The following is a 21,441-nucleotide window of genomic DNA, read 5'->3' on the forward strand; positions in this document are numbered from 1 at the left end:
TGGTAAACTATGGATTATTATGGTTGTTTAAGCCTATTATCCTAGAAGTTTTGGGTGAAAAGTAACATGTAGCTTCTAATTAAAATTAAATACTGTGTATATATTATAGGTTCTATACAGATATATTTATAGATCTATCTTTGTATTCATTTTTTTCCAGTGACTATTTCAACAAGTACCTATTTTGATGGGCTTCTTGTGACTGGATTATACACCTCTACTAGCGTGCAGGCCACTCAAAGCATTGCAGGCTCCAAGGCATTTGGATTTGGTAAGTGTTAACAAGCATTGATCAGAATTTATTTTGTGATTTAATATTAAGGTGGGCTTTATATCATTTGTCATTGAAAGACTATGCTTAGATGTTTATGGCTCTTCATGTTATGGCTTCAGAAGAATGTGGTTGTACTTGGTGCTGTAGAATTGAAGACATACATTCAACCTACTTAAGCTAGGAGGAAATATATTAAGCTAAAATAAACCAAAATCAGTGCCACTAAGAATATAATCAGTGTCTATAACAGCAAGCGGTACAAATATGAAAGTTATGCATGCACCATTGCCCCACAACAAGCCTGAAGGCCAAGAGAACATCAAGGTTAGCAGGTACGTAAGATCACTGTTAGTGATGCATACTCAATGTTGAATGGGTTTATTTCTCTTGTCAATATGAATCTAAAAACATAAAGCTCTAGAGTTTACTGTTTAATTATGAATATCTCTTTATGCATTATAAAAACACTTTAGTCATGTGTGCATTTAAAATGCATGTAACCAACAGGTTATTTTTAGCCTGGTAAATATGTGGTTAAGACAGGAATGGCGCAGGTTTTTTATAATGTTCTTTTACCTGATTTATGTTTTTTTTTTTTTTTTTTTAAATAAAAAAATCTTATGTTAATCATAAAAAGGCTCATCTATTTGGTTTCATATGTAGATCTATATTTCACCTACTAGATTATATAATTGATTAAATAGATACTATCTCTGTGTTTATTTTGTATTAGTCAAAAAAGATGAGAATTTCCAGACCATTAAAGCCATAACAGTTGGGAATGATTGAGAAGCAAAAAAAATTCCAATCAATGGGAACAATCGGAACATATCTATTTGTCTCTTCTTAATGCCAAAAAGACAAATGATCGCCTAAATTATAGAGCCTGCTAGCACTGTTATGAAAATGACTCACTAAATCTTGGTTAAGGTTTTTAATCTTCTACTAGCCCTGGTTTTCGTTCCTTCATTATGTCAAGTAAGAAGTGTAGCCATTGCCACAGTCTTTGACAAACGACTCACAAGCGGATGTGATTTACATCTCTCCAGAACACTTGTCTCATTGCCATCCTCCTATTTATGGGAGATCAGTCCCTTACTTACGAGAACTCAGACAAGATATGTAATCATGAAAGAGCCAGAACAGTTCTAGTCTCAAGTCTTTCATCTCGTAAATTATTATGGTGTCATAAACATGATTGCTGCCTAAGTGTAATTTAAAATTCTCCCCAAATGATTTTCAGAGTTGCAGTCTATTTTAATTTAAAGTGTTTCGTGCTGGGCGCTGAGCATCTGTATTAGAACTCAAGTCATAATGGTAATAATAAAAGGTGTTATATTTGAACAGTATGAATTTAATCTATGTAGGTGTTCGTGTTATAAAATACCTTTCTGCTATTAGGAAAATTGATGAAAAAGACAAAAAGGCAATTCAGCAAAGGCTTTGCACTGTAATCATTCCCCACTGATAAGAAATCCAGTGTGCATGGAATGAAATCTCTAGATACCATGAGCAGCAGTGTTTGACAGGAGGGGTCCGGACATGTGCACCAGACTATGTACATCAAAGACAGTGGTTTTGACCTAGAAGTGGCTGTACCTGTGCTCTGGCAGTTCATGATGCTTAGCAGCCCACAAAAAAAGCCGATAAGCTGCTATTTTGGTCACAATGGGAGATGTTTAGTGCCTCCTAGAAAACATGTTTGTGTTTTACTTATGTACAGTATCTGTGAATAATGATGGTTTGTCTTCATAACTGTTATTGAGGCTAACTTGCAATCAGTTCATACAAAACTACACATAGAAAGTCTAAGCATAATTTAACAGGGGAATGTGATGTTCATTCTAACAATAAACAGTAACATCACATTACAACACACACAGGGCAAATTCCAGTGGGTGGATGGCTGACAGTGCCCCATAATCATCCAATCTACCACTCTATAGGCAGATCAGGCGTGTGTGGCATCTGGCTGGATTTGCCCAACCACACACAGCATTTTTTCTGCACTGGTCAGCAATATATGAAAATGTGTGATCCTAAAAACATTGTCCAAAATGGCCAATGTGATCACCCTACTATCCAGTGGTTATTTGTGTATGGTAATATTCGTTAAAGAAATACCTTTAATAAATGCAGCCAGGAGCCAGGAAGCTACACCCCCAACGTGGAAGCAAGGCCCAGTGACTCAATCATTCCTGACAACACAGGAACTGGGGTGCAGAAAAATGGCAGCAGGTGCTCTGGGCCGATGAGTTCAAATTTGAAATATTTGGCTGTAGCGCAAGGCAGTTTATACGCCAAGAGTCTGGAGAGAAGTACAAGAGTGAGTGTTTGCAAGCAACAGTGAAGCACAGTGGAGATTCCCTGCAAATGTGGGATTGCATTTCTGCAAATGGAGTTGGAGATTTGGTCAGAATTAATGGTCTCCTTAACGCTGAGAAGTATAGAAAGATAATCATCCATTATGCAATACCATCAAAGAGGCATCTGATTAGCCTCAAATGTATTCTACAGCATGACAAGGACCCCAATCATACAACCACAGTCATTAAGAACTTTCTTCAGCTTAAAAAAGAAGAGGTAGTCCTGGAAGTGATGGTATGGCACCCACAGAGCCCTGTCATAGATAACATGAAGAGAGAGAAGCAACTGAGGTTGCTTAAATCCACAAAACAACTATGGTTAGTTCTCCAAGATGTTTGGAACTACCTACTTGCCAAGTTCCTTAAAGAACTGTGTGTGAATGTACCTAGAAGAATTGATGCTGTCTTGAAGGCAGAGGGGTCATGCCAAGTATTGATTTTATTTAGATTTTTCTTCTGTTCACTCACTTTGTGTTTTATTAAATGCGTACTTTACAGGATTTTTACACTGGCCTGAAATGTTTGTGTGTGTGTGTATATATGTATATATATGAGAAAGTCCTTTTCTATTTCCTTTTTAGAGGGTGAATAAATACACTGATTTAAGCAACTTATTACACATATAAATATAAATTACATGAAAATATGAAATTTACCCGAGCATCTAGACAGTTAAAATAACACAATAATGTTAATGAAAATATGTGAAATATACAAAATATATTTATAGGTAAACAGAATGCATAACAGAAATGAAGGTGGAATCTTAGCAGATGTTTCAAGATTGTATTGCTGGAGCTGCACAGATGTGTCCTTTACATTATGAAACAAACAAACCAAGTGTGAATCCTATAGAAGAATAGTTATGCTGTTCTTTGCGAAGCAGAATCTACATTTTTATAACGATGTCTATTGACACTCAGCAGAGTCAGGACAGATTCATCATAAAGAATATCTAATTTTCTTTTTATTTGCATTTGTATGAATCTGGAAAGATTGTCCTCTGCGCATTTACAAGGCTTGCTTACTGCATATAAATCTGTAAGCGTTCCCTTTCTATGCTTCACAATTGCTTATATCACCAACCTTAAAGGCTCATTTACTGCCTCATTTCTTTTCAGTAGTTGTGATCAGTCTTGTTTTCCTTTTTGGATGGTATTTTCGATTCTGCTTTTTTATTCTGCTTATGCATTGCATACACTTCATAACTTTTATAAAAATTCAGTGTAGTTGAAGACTTTCTTTGGGAATATTGTCTTTCTTATCAAGGATACATATCAAACATGAGTTCCTTGCCACACTGCCAGTCTTTTAAACATAGTAAAATATTTAAATTACTTAAATCTTTGAGACGGTGAGAAGCTTGTCCCCTCTAGCCCCAGCTATGAGGAATGCATATTAAAGATCTAACCAGGGCAGTGCCCTCACATTAATGTAGGGCTCACAGGCAGCTAAGATGAGACTCAGGGCTCCATATCAGACTGGGGCCCTGGAGCTGTTTCCACGAGTTGTGGAAGGCTGCATTTAAATAGAGAAAGCATGTTAGATTGCACCTACCTCTCCAAGTGGAGAAATCCTTGTCCCTTGTACTGGTAATGAGGAAAGGGACCCGGAAAAGCAGTGCTTAACCCTGAGACTCCAGGTCAAACGCAGAGAATTCCCAAATATGTAAATACGTAAGCTTGGCTCAGTCCAAGTGGGGGCCATCATGAGCATAATTTTAGAGACCTAGGGCTTAAAGGTAAGCCCTCCTACTCATCCACCTATTCTGCATTTTCCAGTTACCAACTGATATATTTATAAGAGGTTTTGTCTGTGTCCCTACTGCCAACTGGGAATGAAATACACATTTATTAAATTAATCATGTGGCAAAGCAGGATAGATAAGCATATTGTTAATTTTGCATATAATTTTGCATGAAACTTGAACAGTTGGTAGCAGTCCTTAGCTTATGAAGAAGCACGTGCCCCATAAATATGCTGGGTATTCAGAAATCTGTGATATGCCTTGGCTTTTCCTTTCCTAATTTTAATGTCAAATATATTTTACTTTTTTTCATCTACCCTTCTTTGTTGCATGATTATGTTGGAGTAATGACTCCCATTGAATGCACATCAATAGCTATGGTGTTTGAATTTATGTTAGTATTGAATTTATTATTTGCTCCCCAGTGGGAGTTTTTGGACAAAGTAAAAATCTAAATTAAGCTAATATTAAGCTAAGGCTGGTCCAAGCCAGAACAGCCCAATGTTAAAAAAAAAAAAATATGATGAGACTTAACTTATAGAAAAAATGGCTTGTATTGGTATCCAGTGTATAAACATTTTCATAATTTCCCCTTTTTAATTTAGATTAACTAAAAATATGTAGTTTGTTGCACTTACAGAGAAGCTTTTAACACATCTTTGTGTGAATGAGTCCCTTCTGTTCACTATAATAAAGCACAATCAAATTTGACCTAACAACAAAGGCTTAAGCATTTCCGTCAAGGAAATATTTTAAATAAAGGGATACTTTTTTATTTATCTTATTTGAGGCCTTCCTAGTCCAAGAAAGGGTTGGCAAGAGGTGGGCACGGGCAACTGGGTGCTTTTCAATGTTATTAATTATTTAGCTAAGTTAGACATGAAGCCAATTAAATATAGGATATATGAAGATTAGCAAAACAATGAATTGGAACAAATATAATCATGTCCTAATTAAGCAGAAATTAACCAAAATAACCCATGTTAGTTTCTCAGTGTCGTCACATTTAATTTGGTTTTCGCCATACAACGGATTAACATTTTGATATTTATGTTCAATATATGTCAGTTTCTTTGGAGAGTTGATCCTGTGTCTTTATGTGGCCTTTTTAGACAGTTTCAGGCTTGGTTGAGATTTACTCATACAGGCTGCAAAAGTTTGAGTAGAACATATAAACCTACATTCTATTATTTTATTAGTATGCCAAGTAGTTAGGTATATTGCCCAACACCTACCTACAGCTGATACCATCATACCAAAGAACCACATACAAACTGTTAGCGAACAGAAAAAGCCTACAATAGTCTCCAGATATTTTTAGTACAGAAGTCACTAAGCTGTTATTTTATTTATTTTAAATGATGGAGTCTGTAGTAACAAGGGACCTGGACATAATGAAGAAATATTTAAGGCAATCACATTGAATGAACAGCAAATGAGACACCTCCTTTCTTGGGTTAAGAGAAATGTGTTAATCCTGTCAGCCTACCTAAACACTAACCACTGCCACTGTCATAGCTGTTTTGGAATGTATCAGAGTGTATTATTTTGTTTAGTTAACAAGTGGAAGGGGATAAATTAGATTACAACTCTTGAAGAGAGTAATGTTTTAGCATTTCTGGTGTTATAGCAGTAAAGACACATAGGAAGGATAGGGATTTACTAAAGAAGCAATATCCACAAGTAAGAATTATGGGTAGAATTCCTATTAGCACATATAAGAAATCTAAGATCTGGTAAAGGCTTAATGTACGATGCACACTCGTAGATGCACAGATTAATTATCTTTTTTTGACAGCTTGAAGAATGCTTGCATTAAACTCTGTTGTCCTCTTCAAGTAAAACCAAGTATATGCTTGAGCCAAAACAAACTGAGAAACACTGATTTTATTGTTTGCTCATGTCACGACCAGATCAAGTAGATGTCTGTGCAGGGACAGGTGTTTGTTCAGATCCTCGTGTGCGGCTGGTAAATTCAGGAGTGTTTAGCAGCCTAGGGCTTTTTCTTGGGTGCCAGGGGAGGGCTAGCACCTTCTGGTCCAGAGGGGCAGGTAAAATTAAATGGCCACATTGCCCACCCCCCCAGTTAACTCACATACGCACTGGCACACTTAAGAGCATGCCTAGAGTATTTGACAGCCGCTGGCACCCACCCCACTTTAAAATGTAAAAACACCCACGGCAGATTAATGTTTGCATTCCCCCTACCTTTCTGCACCTCCATGACTTGCTTAATTGTTCCCTGGTGATCTAGTGGGGTGTTTTCTCAATGGGACACCTAATGACACTCTCCAGAGTCCAGCTAGCTAGCAGTGCCCTTGAAAGACACTCCCCAGCATCTTACCCCACTTACCCCACAGACAGCGCTCAGTGCTCATAGCAGACGCACACAGACCTGTGAGCCTGCGACAGAGGTAGGACTGCAACAATCACAAACATTTCTTTTTAATATTCATGTTCAGTATTATTTGTGAAAATGGCCTGAAGTAAAGTCTTACTTGTTTCTGATTTCAACCCTGCTTTGTGACTAGTTAAATGAGATGAAAGTCCCTTGGCTTAAGCAGACACACATGCCAGAAACCAACAGATGGTAAACAAGTGGGAAATGACCCACAGCGTTCTCATTAAGGCTATGGGAAAATTGTAATGGGTCCCACTTTGCCTCCCTGGTCTGTCTCTAACCCTTTGAAATACTGTTTTTTGTTTCAGGTTAACAACGATCATGTATATTTTAAAAGGACTTATCAAACACATTATGCCCAAAACATGTACCAGTCTACCACTCTTAATTAATGTATTTTAAACAAACGGACTTTAGTAGTAAATGGAATGACGTAGGTACCGGTAATTTGCTGCTAGTAAATTATTACTAATTAAGGGTAACATAAAATATCTTCGTAATAGTCATATTTGGATGGCATTGGAATTTGAAAAGCTGCCAAGTAATGGCTGGTCAAGAAAACAGAATAACATCAATAAGGACTTTAGACCAGCTTATTTCATTTTATTTATTTTGCAAAATATTGATTTTTTGGGTTTTTGATCTCCTCTTAGTGCCTTGCCGGTTTTCCCTGGATATTAAAAACCATTATAAAGTGGAAGTGTTTTTAATTTCCAGCAGTGTTTTGTGAAGTTTTGATGTTTTTAGTAGCATTAACAAGACTACATGGGGCGCTGATTTTAGATTTGTACAATTTAATGCAAACCACTGCTTGTTTAGAAACAAGCACATATTAAAGTAATTTAGGGAAGATTTAATTCCCTCTTACTAAAGAACAAAACTGAAACAGTCTATACAGCGCAGGCAAAATGCTGGGTTTTTTTGTTCAGGAAAAAAATATACTAGTATTTTAGATATTTTGCATATCTGATCAAATGGCTCACATAGCACTCAGTTATGTGATTATTAATTATATGGACATATTACAAAATAATTAAGTATATAAAGATTTTAAAAGTATTAGTCAAACAGGGAAATTGAAAATGAAACCTATGATAAAGCAGAATGTATTATAACATATTTAGAAGATGTGGGCTAATTCTGTTTGGGATGGCATTTTATGTTATTGATCCTTTTACTGCTAACCAGCTCCATGCATAGTACAGCATCAATGCCAGTAACAAGGGTCCAAATACAATTTAATCCATAAAAATCAAAGTGTATTTTTCTAACCATTGCTGTTGGCAGGGTAGACAACTAATGCAATATTAAGAGCTCTTTCCCCAGGCTATCACAGTTGAACATGTAATTTGGGTTAGTGTTACAACTCATATAAACATATATCAGTTTTGACCCCCACAGCCTCACCTTAAGCCCTAACCTGTTTTTACTAAACTGTGTAATATTACTAAACTAGTAATATTAAAAACCACAGTTTACATTATCTTTGGTATATTGCATTATATTAAATTTGATTACATAGTGCCGGCAGATTCCTTAGCGCTTTTACAATAACGGACTCTGAAAATATTTAATACCATTAAAATTAAAAAAATATGGGATTGACAATAGCATGAATTACATATTGGTGCAGAAGGAGGAGATGACGCTCACAATCTGTTGAGCAGGAATGAGATGGAAGGGGGCAAGGGACCGCTTCAGCGAGGATGATTTGATTGTACCAAGGGTGACGTGGAGAAGCCAATAGTGTGGGGATCTTGAAAGTGGGGAGGATTGGTGGTTTCTTTAGGATTCACATAGAGAGCGTTAAGAGGCTAGATTGTATGCTATGATTTCTTACAAAAGCACACTTTATTTTTGTACCGTAGCTATATATATATATATATATATATATATATATATATATATATACACACACACACACAAAGTGGTAATTGTATTGCCTGAACCACATCCAATGGAAAGTCTACATGCAAAGACTAAAAAAATATAACTGAAAACTCTCTCTCCCACATCCTAGTAATTACCAAAATGTCACTTTATAGCCATGGACAATGACACTTTTATTTACTGTCTAGATCAATACAGAAATGTAATTGACCGCACTGACTTTCTATACTGGTGGCATTCCAGGTAGAATCCTGCAGACCAAGGCATGCGGCCCTCCTTTTAATGTCTAAAATGTGAGGCACTTTTTGAGCCCTTTTCTTATTTACACAGCTTAGCACTATGACCATGCAAACGGTTTTAGTGTTTGTTTTATTACTTGTTGAAGTTTCTACTTATGAAGGACTGTAGATGCTTCCTGTAATTAATGATGAATGCACATAGAATGTACATCATCGTTTGCCTAAGGAAATAAAAATAAAATGTCAAATGTGACAATTTTACTCGAAGGAATACCTTTAGTGGGCTTGGTTTGATGTTTGCTACTTACAAATTGACTTGCCTGCCAAATTGTGTTTCTTAAAATCCATTGATCGAGGCAAAACTTTTTGAGCTAATCTCACATTTAGACGTTCAATGCTCTAGCCTCCAGTTCTATTTCAATTCTATTTTTTTATATTGCATCCTGTCCGGAAGTGCTGTACAAAATGTACACACCTGTAATAACATATCTGAGCATAGATAGAGACATACATACATACACACACACCAACAAAAGTATGTGTTCCCCATAGTGTTTCTACAGAAACATTATGCATGGCTCTTAAACTTGATCCCCTTGTTTATACTGGCATATTAAGCTGTGTAACAGGGGTCTTTGCCAATAGCATAGACAGATGCCCATGGGATAAGTTCTGAATATGGTCACAGTTAGAAAAGGTATTTGGATGGCTACCTTCCTGTGCAGGTGTACTATATATCAACACCAACCACATGCTCTTGTCTGAATGACCTCAGAAAGCAGCTGCCGGGTAAACAACCAAGCAGTATTTCTCTGCGAAACATTATCTGACAGACAGAAAGGCAGCTCCACTGATCCCTGAAAAAAACATGACTGTCCCTTTAAGTTTTGTTACCAAGCAGTAGTCCAAGAAAACTTCTACTCCAAGAGGGCAACATCAGTACAACTCCAATTGTTTTCATTTTCCCAATGCCCAGTGTGTCTCAGAAGGCTGACTCTTGGGAGGAAATTATGTCATCTGAGTGGTGTGAAATGAACAAATGGTATTTATAGTTTTCTTTGTTGACTAACATCTGGCCTTCCTTTATGTATACTCAGTTTAAAGATTCAGAATACTTTACAGTAAATGATCCTTAAACATTTGTATCTTCTATCAGCCCCTCTTCCCCACCCAAGAAGAGCATTCAATGTATCAATCACAGTACAATAGAGCACACGTTTTCTCATGGTGATATTTCCTGAGAACCCTCAGAAGTTTGTGCTATCTTTGGGTACATACAGACCTGATCCTTAAAAAGCAGTGATGTGTAACAACTCATTCAATGAACTCCAGATACATTATAGGTCTGTTTTGATTAAGTAACGGTTGCATTTGCTATGTTTTAGAATAGTGATAACCAAAGTTCTGGTGGGTAAAGGAAAACCCTTCCACTTAAAATTAAGGGGTTAGTAGAAAGTGTAAGTGTATGTAATAGTGTTCTGTTTCCCATTTTTATCCTACCTTGAGGACCCTGCATACTAAGTTAAGCAGACAGTCTCCCTGGAAGAAAAAGAAATTGTTCCACGATTTAGTATATCCTCCACTAGGATTATGTGAAGTACCCATCAGTTTGCATGTTATCACATAATCCTTTGGTTGCTACAGTTTTTATCTAACAACACCAGATGGGAATTTAGATGATGGGAATGTTTTTATGGACATTTTTTAACCTTATAGTATGATTTGGAAGCTTCTTAAAAACACATACACAATCTTCAAACCACCTTCTTCAGCTGGTGCTCTAAGTGATAGAACATATACTTTTAAGGAAATATTCAATAAAACAATAAATGTCCTTAATTTAGGGGACACCAGGAATACAAACAGACCACATGTATAGGTTTTAGCCACGTTCCAATGAGCTCCCAAGTTAAATTGATTCAGATATGATTTTTGGGTCTCTTTCAGAACTAAAAAGATAATAAGAGATGATCAGTAAATGGTGAATTCACTGAACAAACTCAATGGGAACTGTGTTGGGAGACCCAAAGTTTAGCATATAGTGAGTTGGTTAAAGGCTTTCCTACTACAATTGTTGTTAAATCACATCATATTCCCATAAATGGTTAAACTAGGGGTATACTATAAAGCTTTCAAAAATGACGATGATAAAGTGTTCTTACAACTTTGGCTGTATTATAGACTGTGAGCTCGTTTTATTATATAGTTTACTCTCTCTTTTCTTCAATATCTTATAAAAGGTGAAATACGGTACATTAGAAATTGTGAGATTAATGGGGTTTTTCAAAAAGGCCTTTTCAGAAACATTTATAAGTGTTGCTCTGTGGCTGAGCAAGCCATTTCTCTAATTTCATATTCCCCTACTTCACTACTGCTATTGTTTCTTATTTCTCCCTATACAACATATTTCTAAGTGTTTTTATTGAACATTGTTCTCATATAAACAGCTAAACAATAGTCTTATCAGCACAGTAACCAATTAAACCAATTTGACCAGAAACAATGGGTTTTCCTCAGATTTTGTGAAGCAGAGTTTTCATTTTATTCTAAAATGAATACTACTTTTTATCAAAGTACTCATACCATATATCTTGCCTAGAGCAGAAGGATAATGAATCTAAGACTTGCCATTGAAATGCAAATGTAATATAACTCATTACATTTCTTTTCAGGTGTGAAATAAATATCTCTTCAAGAGCCAAATATTATATATATATATATATATATATATATATATATATATATATACGTATTAGGTTTTGGCCAAAAGTTACTTTTGCATATCTCAGTTTTTTAATTTTGTGTGCATTTTGTTTCTTCAGGTATTATGTCTGATCACCAGTTTGGCACCCAATTCATGTGCAGTGTTGTCGCTTCCCACGTAAGCCACTTGCCAACCACAAACCTGAGTTTTGTATGGATCGCCCCACCAGCAGGAACAGGATGTGTCAACTTTATGTAAGTAAAAAGTACACTGGTGTGAGTGCTTCAGAATAAATTCTGGGATGTACTTATCCCCCATACATACTACTTGCCTGTAAATCCCCTCATTATCTCCTTAGAGAAAGCTCATGTGAGAATGAATAAAACTATATCACCATGATTGTTTAAAAGCATTTCCACAACTGCCTTACTGTACCACTATTTAGTACTGCTTATTATGAATGCAAGTGATTTACTAATATAACTGATGCATCTGCCTGGGAGCATCTCAAGGTTGGGTGCCCATGCTTCCCCTCTCAGTACTCTTTCATCTATCACATCTTCCCTTTTTCCGCTCCTTCTATCTAAATCCCCTGGTTTGACACAATGGCCAATACTTGTGGGTCCCTGTGAAATTCCTTGGCACAAAGCTATCCTCTTTGCTTTGCCATGCTCTGCCAGGTGTACACGTGCTAGGCCCATCATTACAGTGCATTTTGTTTCTTCAAGATATGTAGATCTTAGGCAAACATACATCTTAGGCATATGGACATTTGTTGGCCATATTAAAGATGAACAGGCTAATGGATGAGAACTAGTAGACTGGCGTACCTAGACCACTTGTACAATTGAACCGTATTAATGTATACACTACTAGCAATCCTTCCCCACGGGTGTAGTTAGCAGCATGCACACGTCAATGTATTTCAGAACCTACAGGTTCTTCTTCTAATGTTACAAAGGTGCTCTTGGGCTTGTAAGCGTCAATTTATTCAGTTTTTGTGACAGAAAATTCATGATGGCTCATAGATTGGCATACATTCCAATATTCTTGCTATTTGGAATGTTTAGAACAGCATTTTCTGATGTAGGTGATCTGATACACATAATAACAGTACATTCTGAGCTCCTAAGACAGAGAGGCAATTATGAGGTATGGATTGGATAAATTCTCCTTTAGATTAAGTTGCTACCTCTTAATGGGCAAATGTAGAAATATATGTAGACTAACATACAAGCTTTCAGGACCTCAAAGTTCTCACACTTAGATGGAATGGCTACCCTTTCTCTGCAGCTAATATAAGTATATCTGTTTTTTTCTGACAAAAAACTCCTTTCACCAGTAAATCAATGATATTTGCAAGGAATGTTAAAGCTGGGGTATCAAAGCAGTTGTCTTTTTTTCTGTTCTGCATTCTAATGTTACCAGCTCTTTCCTTTCCTAGTCCATCTGACTATGATCTCTAGATTGTAAGCTTGCAAGCAGGGCTCTCTCCACCTAATGTATCGGTTTGTCTTAGTCTGTCAATTCTCGTCTTGTCATACCCCTTATATGACACTATATAAATAAAAAAATAATAATAATAATAACATGCAAATCGAAAATGTGCCTTTGTACTCTTAGTAAGTAAGCCTTATTGAGAGAAAAAATCACATTATCATTTCTAAAACACTTATATGGAAATTAACATTATTTCATAATTTTGTAACCACTTTTTAACCCTGTAACCCATTATCCTGTATTTCAACTTCAGGATAAGAGCAACTTTAGGGCTCAGACAGCCAGAAAACTGTTGTTTACTGTTTGTCCACTACCACTAAACCCATACTAGACATTTAAATATTTAAAAAAACACATAACATATTTCCATTTCCAAGTGAAACGTGCATTTTATTAATGCATAAATAAATGATTTTATAACATATGTTCCTATCTGGTCACTGTGCTTTTCAGGTTGTGGACATAAAAAATGATAAAGTAGGTGCTGACAAAGAATGCCTCCTGCAGAGTTATGAGCTTTTCCAGATAATAGTACATCTTATGGAGTGACCTTATTTCACTTAGGAAGGACTTTTAACTATGTCTTGCTGAGGCCTTGGCTCTTCCTAGCAGGCAACACTAACATTTTATTGGACACCTGTGTACGATGAAGTGCAGAGAGTTTATTCTTCCTATCATCCATCTCTCAAGTCAGAGCGCAGCAGGGCAAAAAACAACATACACACAACCAGCTCAAGGATTGTTACGGTATAGAATGCTATTCGGAGATGAGGTACCTAGTAGGAGCAGTGGAAGTCATATGGGAGACCTTTAATATTTAGTACTGGTAGTTTCTAAGTCTATACATTTTTCTCTAAACATATAAATATATATATACATTTTTAAATTCAACTGTGGGTTTATTTCTCCAGCGAGAAGGGCTGACCTGGACCTTCATAATGTATAGTTCAATATATGAGAAGACCGTGAAGAAATCTCACTGATTTAATTATACATTATTAAACAATTATGTCCATTAGAATTAAAGATGCCCAGGAATAAAGGTGCAATTGAAGGGCAAGAAGGCGACTACATTTAAACACAATATTAGTACAGTAGGTGATATTGGGGAAAATAAAATGACTGATGAGACATGTCACCACAGAGCATGCTTTGAGTGTTTTTTAGCTGCAACATCTCTTTGCTTGTGTACTTAACATACTCTGCATACTAAAAAACATGACCTGCTTTGTTGGGACATTTGGGTGTCTCTGAACACAAGCCTATGATGATAATTCTTCCACAAAAACGTCAAAAACACAAACCTGTGATGATCATCCTTCCACACATATCAATTTGTTGTTGATCCAGAAAAAAGGAAAGTAAATCACTCAGTAACGCCATTCCTGTTTCGTGCAAAGACCTTGCCTTCTTTCCTTCCTGCATAGCAGTAATTGGGATAGCTCCTGAATTTGTCTTCCTGTAGAGATTTATCGGAGCATGTTTTTATTTTGTTCCTCTATGTATTCCTATTTGCAGCTATAATATTCTTATTCAAGTAGTCCTAGTGATAGGTTAGCCAGTACTGAGTTTGGGAACCTTACTTTCCTTCTCAATACTGTTCTTACTAAATTCAGAAGAACGTAGAATTTGACAGTAGATTAGAACCTATGCATCACTGTATTAACGTCTACCACTTCTGCCAGGAGGTTGTTTCACTTATCTACCACCACCTCGATGCCTTACAACATTTGAAGCGTCAAAAGCATTTTTCCTTAAGGCCAAAGAGGGGCAATTTCTGGACAGGCAGAGCTTTAACAAGTTTTTAGTGACTTTTGTGAGTTCATATGTAATTGAGTAACACATTTAGGAAAATAATAATAATGTATGAACACATTTCCTGATATGTATGTATATATATATATATATATATATATATATATATATATATATATATATACATCATTGTGACGTTTAGAGCTGTACAGGACTGTAATATACCCGTATTGATCAAACATTAAGAGTTCATATAACAGAGGGACATCAGGGAAGAATAGAACAATAGGGGACTTGAGTCCCACAAATGGACTGTCCCTCCTGAAGAGGGACACTTACTTACATTTAAACATCTGACCCTCTAGTTTTAGATAATGACCTTTTGTTCTAACATTTAACCTCTTTTATATATACTTCCCTACTGTACAAGTATAGTTGAGCAAGTCCTTTCATACTGCTTCTGATTTTCAGTTTATGGCATCTTTTGATGACATTAAAAAGGAGTGGGTGCAACAGAATGTGGGGATTTACCACATTGTCTGTGAATTTTTACAGAATACAGTTAACAAACATTTTTGCATTAATTACCACCCATTTCTAAATAACACACACAAAAAAAGAAACACATGACCAATTAGCAGTTCTTTTTAGTTTGTACCCACGTAGGAAGAACTAAAGAAGACAGGGGGGATGCAATCTGTTCTTAAGGATGATTTGAATGTGAAAATCTGAGGTTAATGTTTCTGAAAACCTATAAATCATGATCAGGCTTGGAGCGAAAAGTGATTTTGTGGAATTCTCTGCTTTTAGCTGCATAAATGTATAAGCAGATTATGAACAGAATATTTACTCAAATCAGGCATGTTTCAAATAATGCTTTGAATAACATAAGTGTGTCACGCACGCCAGATGTTTATATGTCTTAAATGTGATTGATTTTTTATTATCATATGATCATCAAAACTGTAATATTGTAATGGGGGGAATGAAACCACAGGAATTACTTACATCATATACAGTAATTTATTGATACTCTTTACTATGCAGGTTCATTTTCAACCCAGGTGTATATCATGAGTAAGCAGATATCACAAAGATTGGATCTTCTTTCTGTGGCTACACATAATAGTGAATATTTGGAAAGGGTACATTTCTGTAACGTGTAACTTGTTACCTAGTCCTAGAAATTGAGGGATGGATGCATAGTTACATAAAGGAAAAAGTTATAAAATTGTGAGTTTGTTAGAAATGTGTTGAAAAGGTGACAGTGGAGTGGTGCAAAATAAAGACGAATTGTATTCAAGATATTATATTGGCTTTATTTACATGCATCTGTAACAATGGCAATATATAACATATATATATATATATATATATATATATATATATATATATACATATATATATATATATATATATATAATGTGCAGGCAGTGTTGTAGCACCCCTGGATAGGCAATGTCTGTAGCCAATGGCTTGCTTCCACTAAGTGGAGCACACGGCAGTGTCTCCTTGCGCTACAATAAGAAGTTCACAGAAAAAATTAGCAAAGTCTTGTGCACCTCGTAAGGAACTAATATATCACAAAATAGTACCAACATCATCCAAATACAAATTCAGGCTTTATTGCCACATCATAAAAGCATCACCGCATGGGGAGAATATAGCCTCACGCGTTTCACCTTATCAGGTTTATTAATCTGTGTTATCCCAATTTACTGGGCAGCAGCGATTGAATGAAATGCACCCATATTTAAAAGCAAAGAACAAATAACGAGCATTCAATTCCATGTATAGGTATTGGTTATTTAATAACATCTAGAACAGGTAAAGATGTCCACCAGAATAGAAATAGATGCTCTTCCCCTATACTATCATTGGTAATTAAGCTGGTGGTTGAACCTTCTTCTTGGTTAAGGGACCTTGGAATGTTAGTGTGTTTGAGTATAAAAGAACAGGAACTGACAGTATCAGAGTCAATAAACCGTAGCATGTAGTACAGGTTATGTATCAAAAGTGTTCAGAACATAAGGGCATGCCATGCATTTACAGTCAAGTGTCGAGTTTCTTGCAATAAACAATGAAATTTATTGTCCGACATAATTTCCCTGTGTCGTTTGTGAGTGTAAATAGTACAGTCAGACCCATTAGCAGAAGACGCTGCATTGAGATGGTAATAATTTATATGTGAGAATAGCCATCAGTTGGAAAGGAGCAAACTCGTTACCACTATAATAGAACCCTAAACCCCTCAGGTCATGCTTGTACTGTTTGGCTAAATGATACATTTTTATATGCAACTTTTTACCATGTCATGTCATAACATGTGTCAGTCAACAAATTTATAACAACATAAAGAAATCAGCTGCCCAGGATATAAACTGCAGGCACACCCAACAACCTAATGCAGCAATTCTGTAGATTTTACTGCTGTTGGCTCAGCATTTTCTAATAAATACAATTTTTTTTTCTAAATAATTGAATGTGGCTCAAGTAGTGATTCTGATAATACCAATACCAAACTATCATTCCAACTATGCATCACAATGAGATCAACCTCAGACCCTTGTACATTAACCATCCAAAAGACATAATTACTTCTGATCAAAGAGAACTTGAGGATCTTTTAAAATACAGAAACTTAAATTTATTTGTGTTCATTAAACATCCCTATGGTTAAAGGCATACAGAATGCATACATTTTGTAGGTCATCTCGGTGCCTGTTACTGTTATGCTAATTGGATATCAGTTGATCGTAATATAAGATTCATCCCTTAAACTGTGTATTTAAAAAATAGGAAACACATTAAAACTGTTGTGGGAATTACGCTGACAAGGTCCTCCACTTCTATTGCGTATATATACGGGTGTGTTGCCATAGTTATTTGCTAATATGGTTACAAAGGGACTTTTTGACTTTGAGCTGAAGTACACATTAATTTTGGTTACTGCCAGGCTCACTTCAACTTCCATAATAGATCCTTGGCCTCTAATCAAATCATGGCGATACAGTGCTTCCATGTGCATAGCTCAGAATTAGTAGGGGGAAAAACAAACAAACCATGCGTCTCATCTCTAAAACCATTTGGTTCAGATTTTATAGGCCTCAATATGCTGTCTGTAATATGTGATAACAGAGCCAATAGAAGCATCTGCCTAGAAAGAGATTACTTTAATTATGGACTCAATGTCCTATTTCCTGCAAGTGGTCCCTGGAGGTTGCCGTAGCGATACACAAGAGGTGTACTCAATTGCATTAGAACATAGATTTCAAACACTGAGAGATGAAATAGTGGAACCAGGGCAGCGAGGAAAAAAACTCTCCCGGCCTCTGGTTAAATGCTAAAAGAAAGAATACAATTATTGTCTTTTAATTATTTTAACACCTGTCAAGGCATTGTTGTGTGTGTGAAGAGATAAATTAAATCACATTTGCCATACATATATGCAGTGTGCATTTTTCTTAATCTGCTTAATAAAATCAAACCTGTTCCACTTGTCACATTTTTTAAATTAGCTTGCTCTTTTATCAGCGATGTGATGCAAGTAATGTAATGTTGAATTCAAACAAGGCAGCAGTTTAGTCTAGTTTAGGCTTAAAGAACATAGGCATTTGCAGTATTCTTACCCAATGTCTACACATACACACTTACTAGATAATCTTACTTACTCACTTACTACATGTCTTACGGATTATGTGAAGCAAGATGGAAGGCAGTCAGACCTAAAGCACAAATATGCCTTAGAATATCTTTTCTTAACTCCTTCACTACAAAGCCCGTACATGTACTGGAATCCCATTAATGGGTTTAAGTAAATGGATTTGCTTTAATTTATTGTTTGTGTTCTGTTCGCTAAGGGCCCATGTTACTAAAACTTAAAACCATTTTTAAATCTCTGAGCTGAAGACATCTCTAAGCTTATGTGACTTTACATCTTTTTTATTTTTTTACTATTGGCTCAGTAAAAGATATCAACTTCAGCCAACTAAAGCATAAATAATAAAAAAAACAAGGGTGGCAGGATCCTTTACTAGGAGATCAGTTAGAGTCAAACATACAAGAGTCATATATATTATAATATGGAATATTGAATCTGTTATGCTCTCACACAAGTACGTGAGCAAATAATATAGACTATATATAGTATGTGTCTAACTGTTATACAGTATATATGATTTAGGTCTAAAATAGACACGTGTCTATCAAGTTCAACCTTTCTTTTGATCCAGAAGGAGCCAAAAAACGCACACTGAAGCAATTTCCAATTGTGCCTCAAAACATGGGATTATTGATTCAGTCCCAGGACCACACTTGGTCATAAAATGTCCCCACACATTAAAGATCAGTGACCCATAGATTGCAGGCTACACTTTTACATCAGCCTAATTGTAGCAGTGTAACGGTGTAGCTCACAGCCGCGCATATCAAGAAGGCAGCCCTGCCCGCTACAAAATTACTTTGTCCTTATTAGAGTGGCCAAGAAACTGGATGGAGGTTATTGGGTATTCGTGCACTTTGTATTAGCTCTATGAGCCCAATGGCAACTCTGGGCCTGTTCAGTCTCAGAGATAATCATTTTCCTTATATCACCTCCATTCAGCCACACCCATCATCATCATCATCATAATCATTTTCTTACCAATCATAATTTCGCTGATTTACATCCCATGTCAGAATAAACATTTTTATTAATCGTTATTCTCATGAGTATGGTAGAAACTTACTGTACAGAAGCTGAGGAGGCATATCCCTAAAACATCAAACAGTATGATATACATACACAATGTCCTGTGACTGCATTCCACTTGTCCGTTAGACGTGAAGGCACTAGGTGGCATTGTGCATCTGCTTTCATTTCCGTATAACGAGCTGGTCAGGCTCTGTTTTCTTAAAGAACCAAATACCTATACCACAGATATCATGTGCATGGCTAATGAAATTTTATATTTGAAAAATTATTAAATTATAAGGCCTCATTTTATCTCTTGATAAGATTGAGGTTACTAGAATGAGTGAATTTAAACATGCCTGGGGTAGGCATATGGATTTTCTGGATGCTAGACAGGACTGATTAATGTTTGAGTCTTTACAGGAGAAATAATGGACCGACTAGACGGGCTGAGTGGTTCTTATCTGCATCAAATTCTAGGTTTCCATTCTATGTAAGATTATGGTGTTGTCCTTATCTAGAATTTGAGCTAATTACGCTGAAATCAAAATTTTTCAAACATAAAATGGTCAACCATGTCGTATCCCTTCACGTTCCCATGTGCTTCTGGATTGCTGACACTCTGTCTCATCAGATAAATGAACATTACTATTAAATTGATGGCATAGCATTGCAAGGAAAGATACAAGGTATGTGCTCTTAGAAGTAGTATTCGCATACAATCCAAGCCAGTGTTATTTTAGTGATGTTACATATAAAAAAACCCCACAAAAGATGGTTCACATTCAAAACTAACCAATAATTAAAGCTATGTTACTTATTTAAAGACATTGCTTTAGCTATAATCGTAACTGGCAATAGAATTATGCAGTTAATTACATTTTTAAGCAAACAGTAGGCATGGAATAATAATAATCCTATTTACATTCTAGAGGTGTACTGTTAGCTTTGTTTCTAAAGGTATAGCGTGTATGGACTGTAATATTTAAGTACAATATAAAACTGTTCCAGCTAGCGATCTATTCAGTACTGTAATTATCATTTTCATAGCAGACTGTTAAATTGCATACGCAGTGGGTTTTCTGGCACTGTATTGTACAAAGCACGAAGTGGGCCTGCCGAGCTCCAATATTAACTTTGGTTTTTATTTCTTACTTTTTTTCCCTTGTAATTGGTTTGCTGCTGAGTTTGGCTCGTATATTAAACGTAGGTCTCCAGTCCTTGCAAACGGACCGTAGTTCATTCAGAGCATTTAACTGTTCAGAGCGGGAATGTTCTTTAACTGTGCTACTTCCAAATTAAAAGAAAACCTGTTGTGTTATGGAAATTATCACTCAATCTTCGAGAGAACTAAAAAAAGATAATATTTTGAAAGTGTATTTATCCCCACAAAATAATTAAAATGTATTAAAAGAAACAAAGTTTAGGTGGTTATTCTGTCCATGGGATAATGTAGACGTGCATGATGTTATCCAAATAATACTAGTAATTTGAAAAATATATAATGTAAAACAAAGTGGAACTCTAAAAATGTGGACTGAAAACTAAGAGGTCTTTAAAATCCTGCATATCAAAGAAATGTAGCATTATCTCATTATATTAACTTTAAATGGACCAGTGTCTATTATGTAATGTTACACATACACAGTGGCACTCTTGGGTCTTCTCTCAACGATGTTTAGATTGAGAACACACTCCTGTAGTGTGGGGGAGGCTTACCTGCTCCAGACTGAAGTCTAATGCGTTTAACAGTATGTGCAAGACGTCCGTTAAAGAGAACAGCCATGTATTTACTGTTAAATGCCCCGAATTACTCCGAACAGAATAGTACCTTTTTATTACTGTCTTACCACAGGTACAAAATACATCAAGTCCTCCTCCTCTGATAAATAT

The 21,441-nt window shown here is 36.0% G+C and overlaps 1 protein-coding gene across 1 annotated transcript in view; it reads left to right on the top strand.

The window, feature by feature from the left end:
- RELN (reelin) overlaps positions 1 to 21,441 on the top strand; it is a 147,038-nt gene that overhangs the window by 17,134 nt on the left and 108,463 nt on the right. The window contains exons 2-3 of the mRNA XM_053464229.1: positions 161 to 271; positions 11,740 to 11,875. Of these exons, the coding sequence (XP_053320204.1) occupies positions 161 to 271; positions 11,740 to 11,875 (247 nt within the window). The remainder of the gene's footprint in view (positions 1 to 160; positions 272 to 11,739; positions 11,876 to 21,441) is intronic.

Source organism: Spea bombifrons, chromosome 4 (assembly GCF_027358695.1).
Source record: "Spea bombifrons isolate aSpeBom1 chromosome 4, aSpeBom1.2.pri, whole genome shotgun sequence".
NCBI lineage: Eukaryota > Metazoa > Chordata > Amphibia > Anura > Pelobatidae > Spea > Spea bombifrons.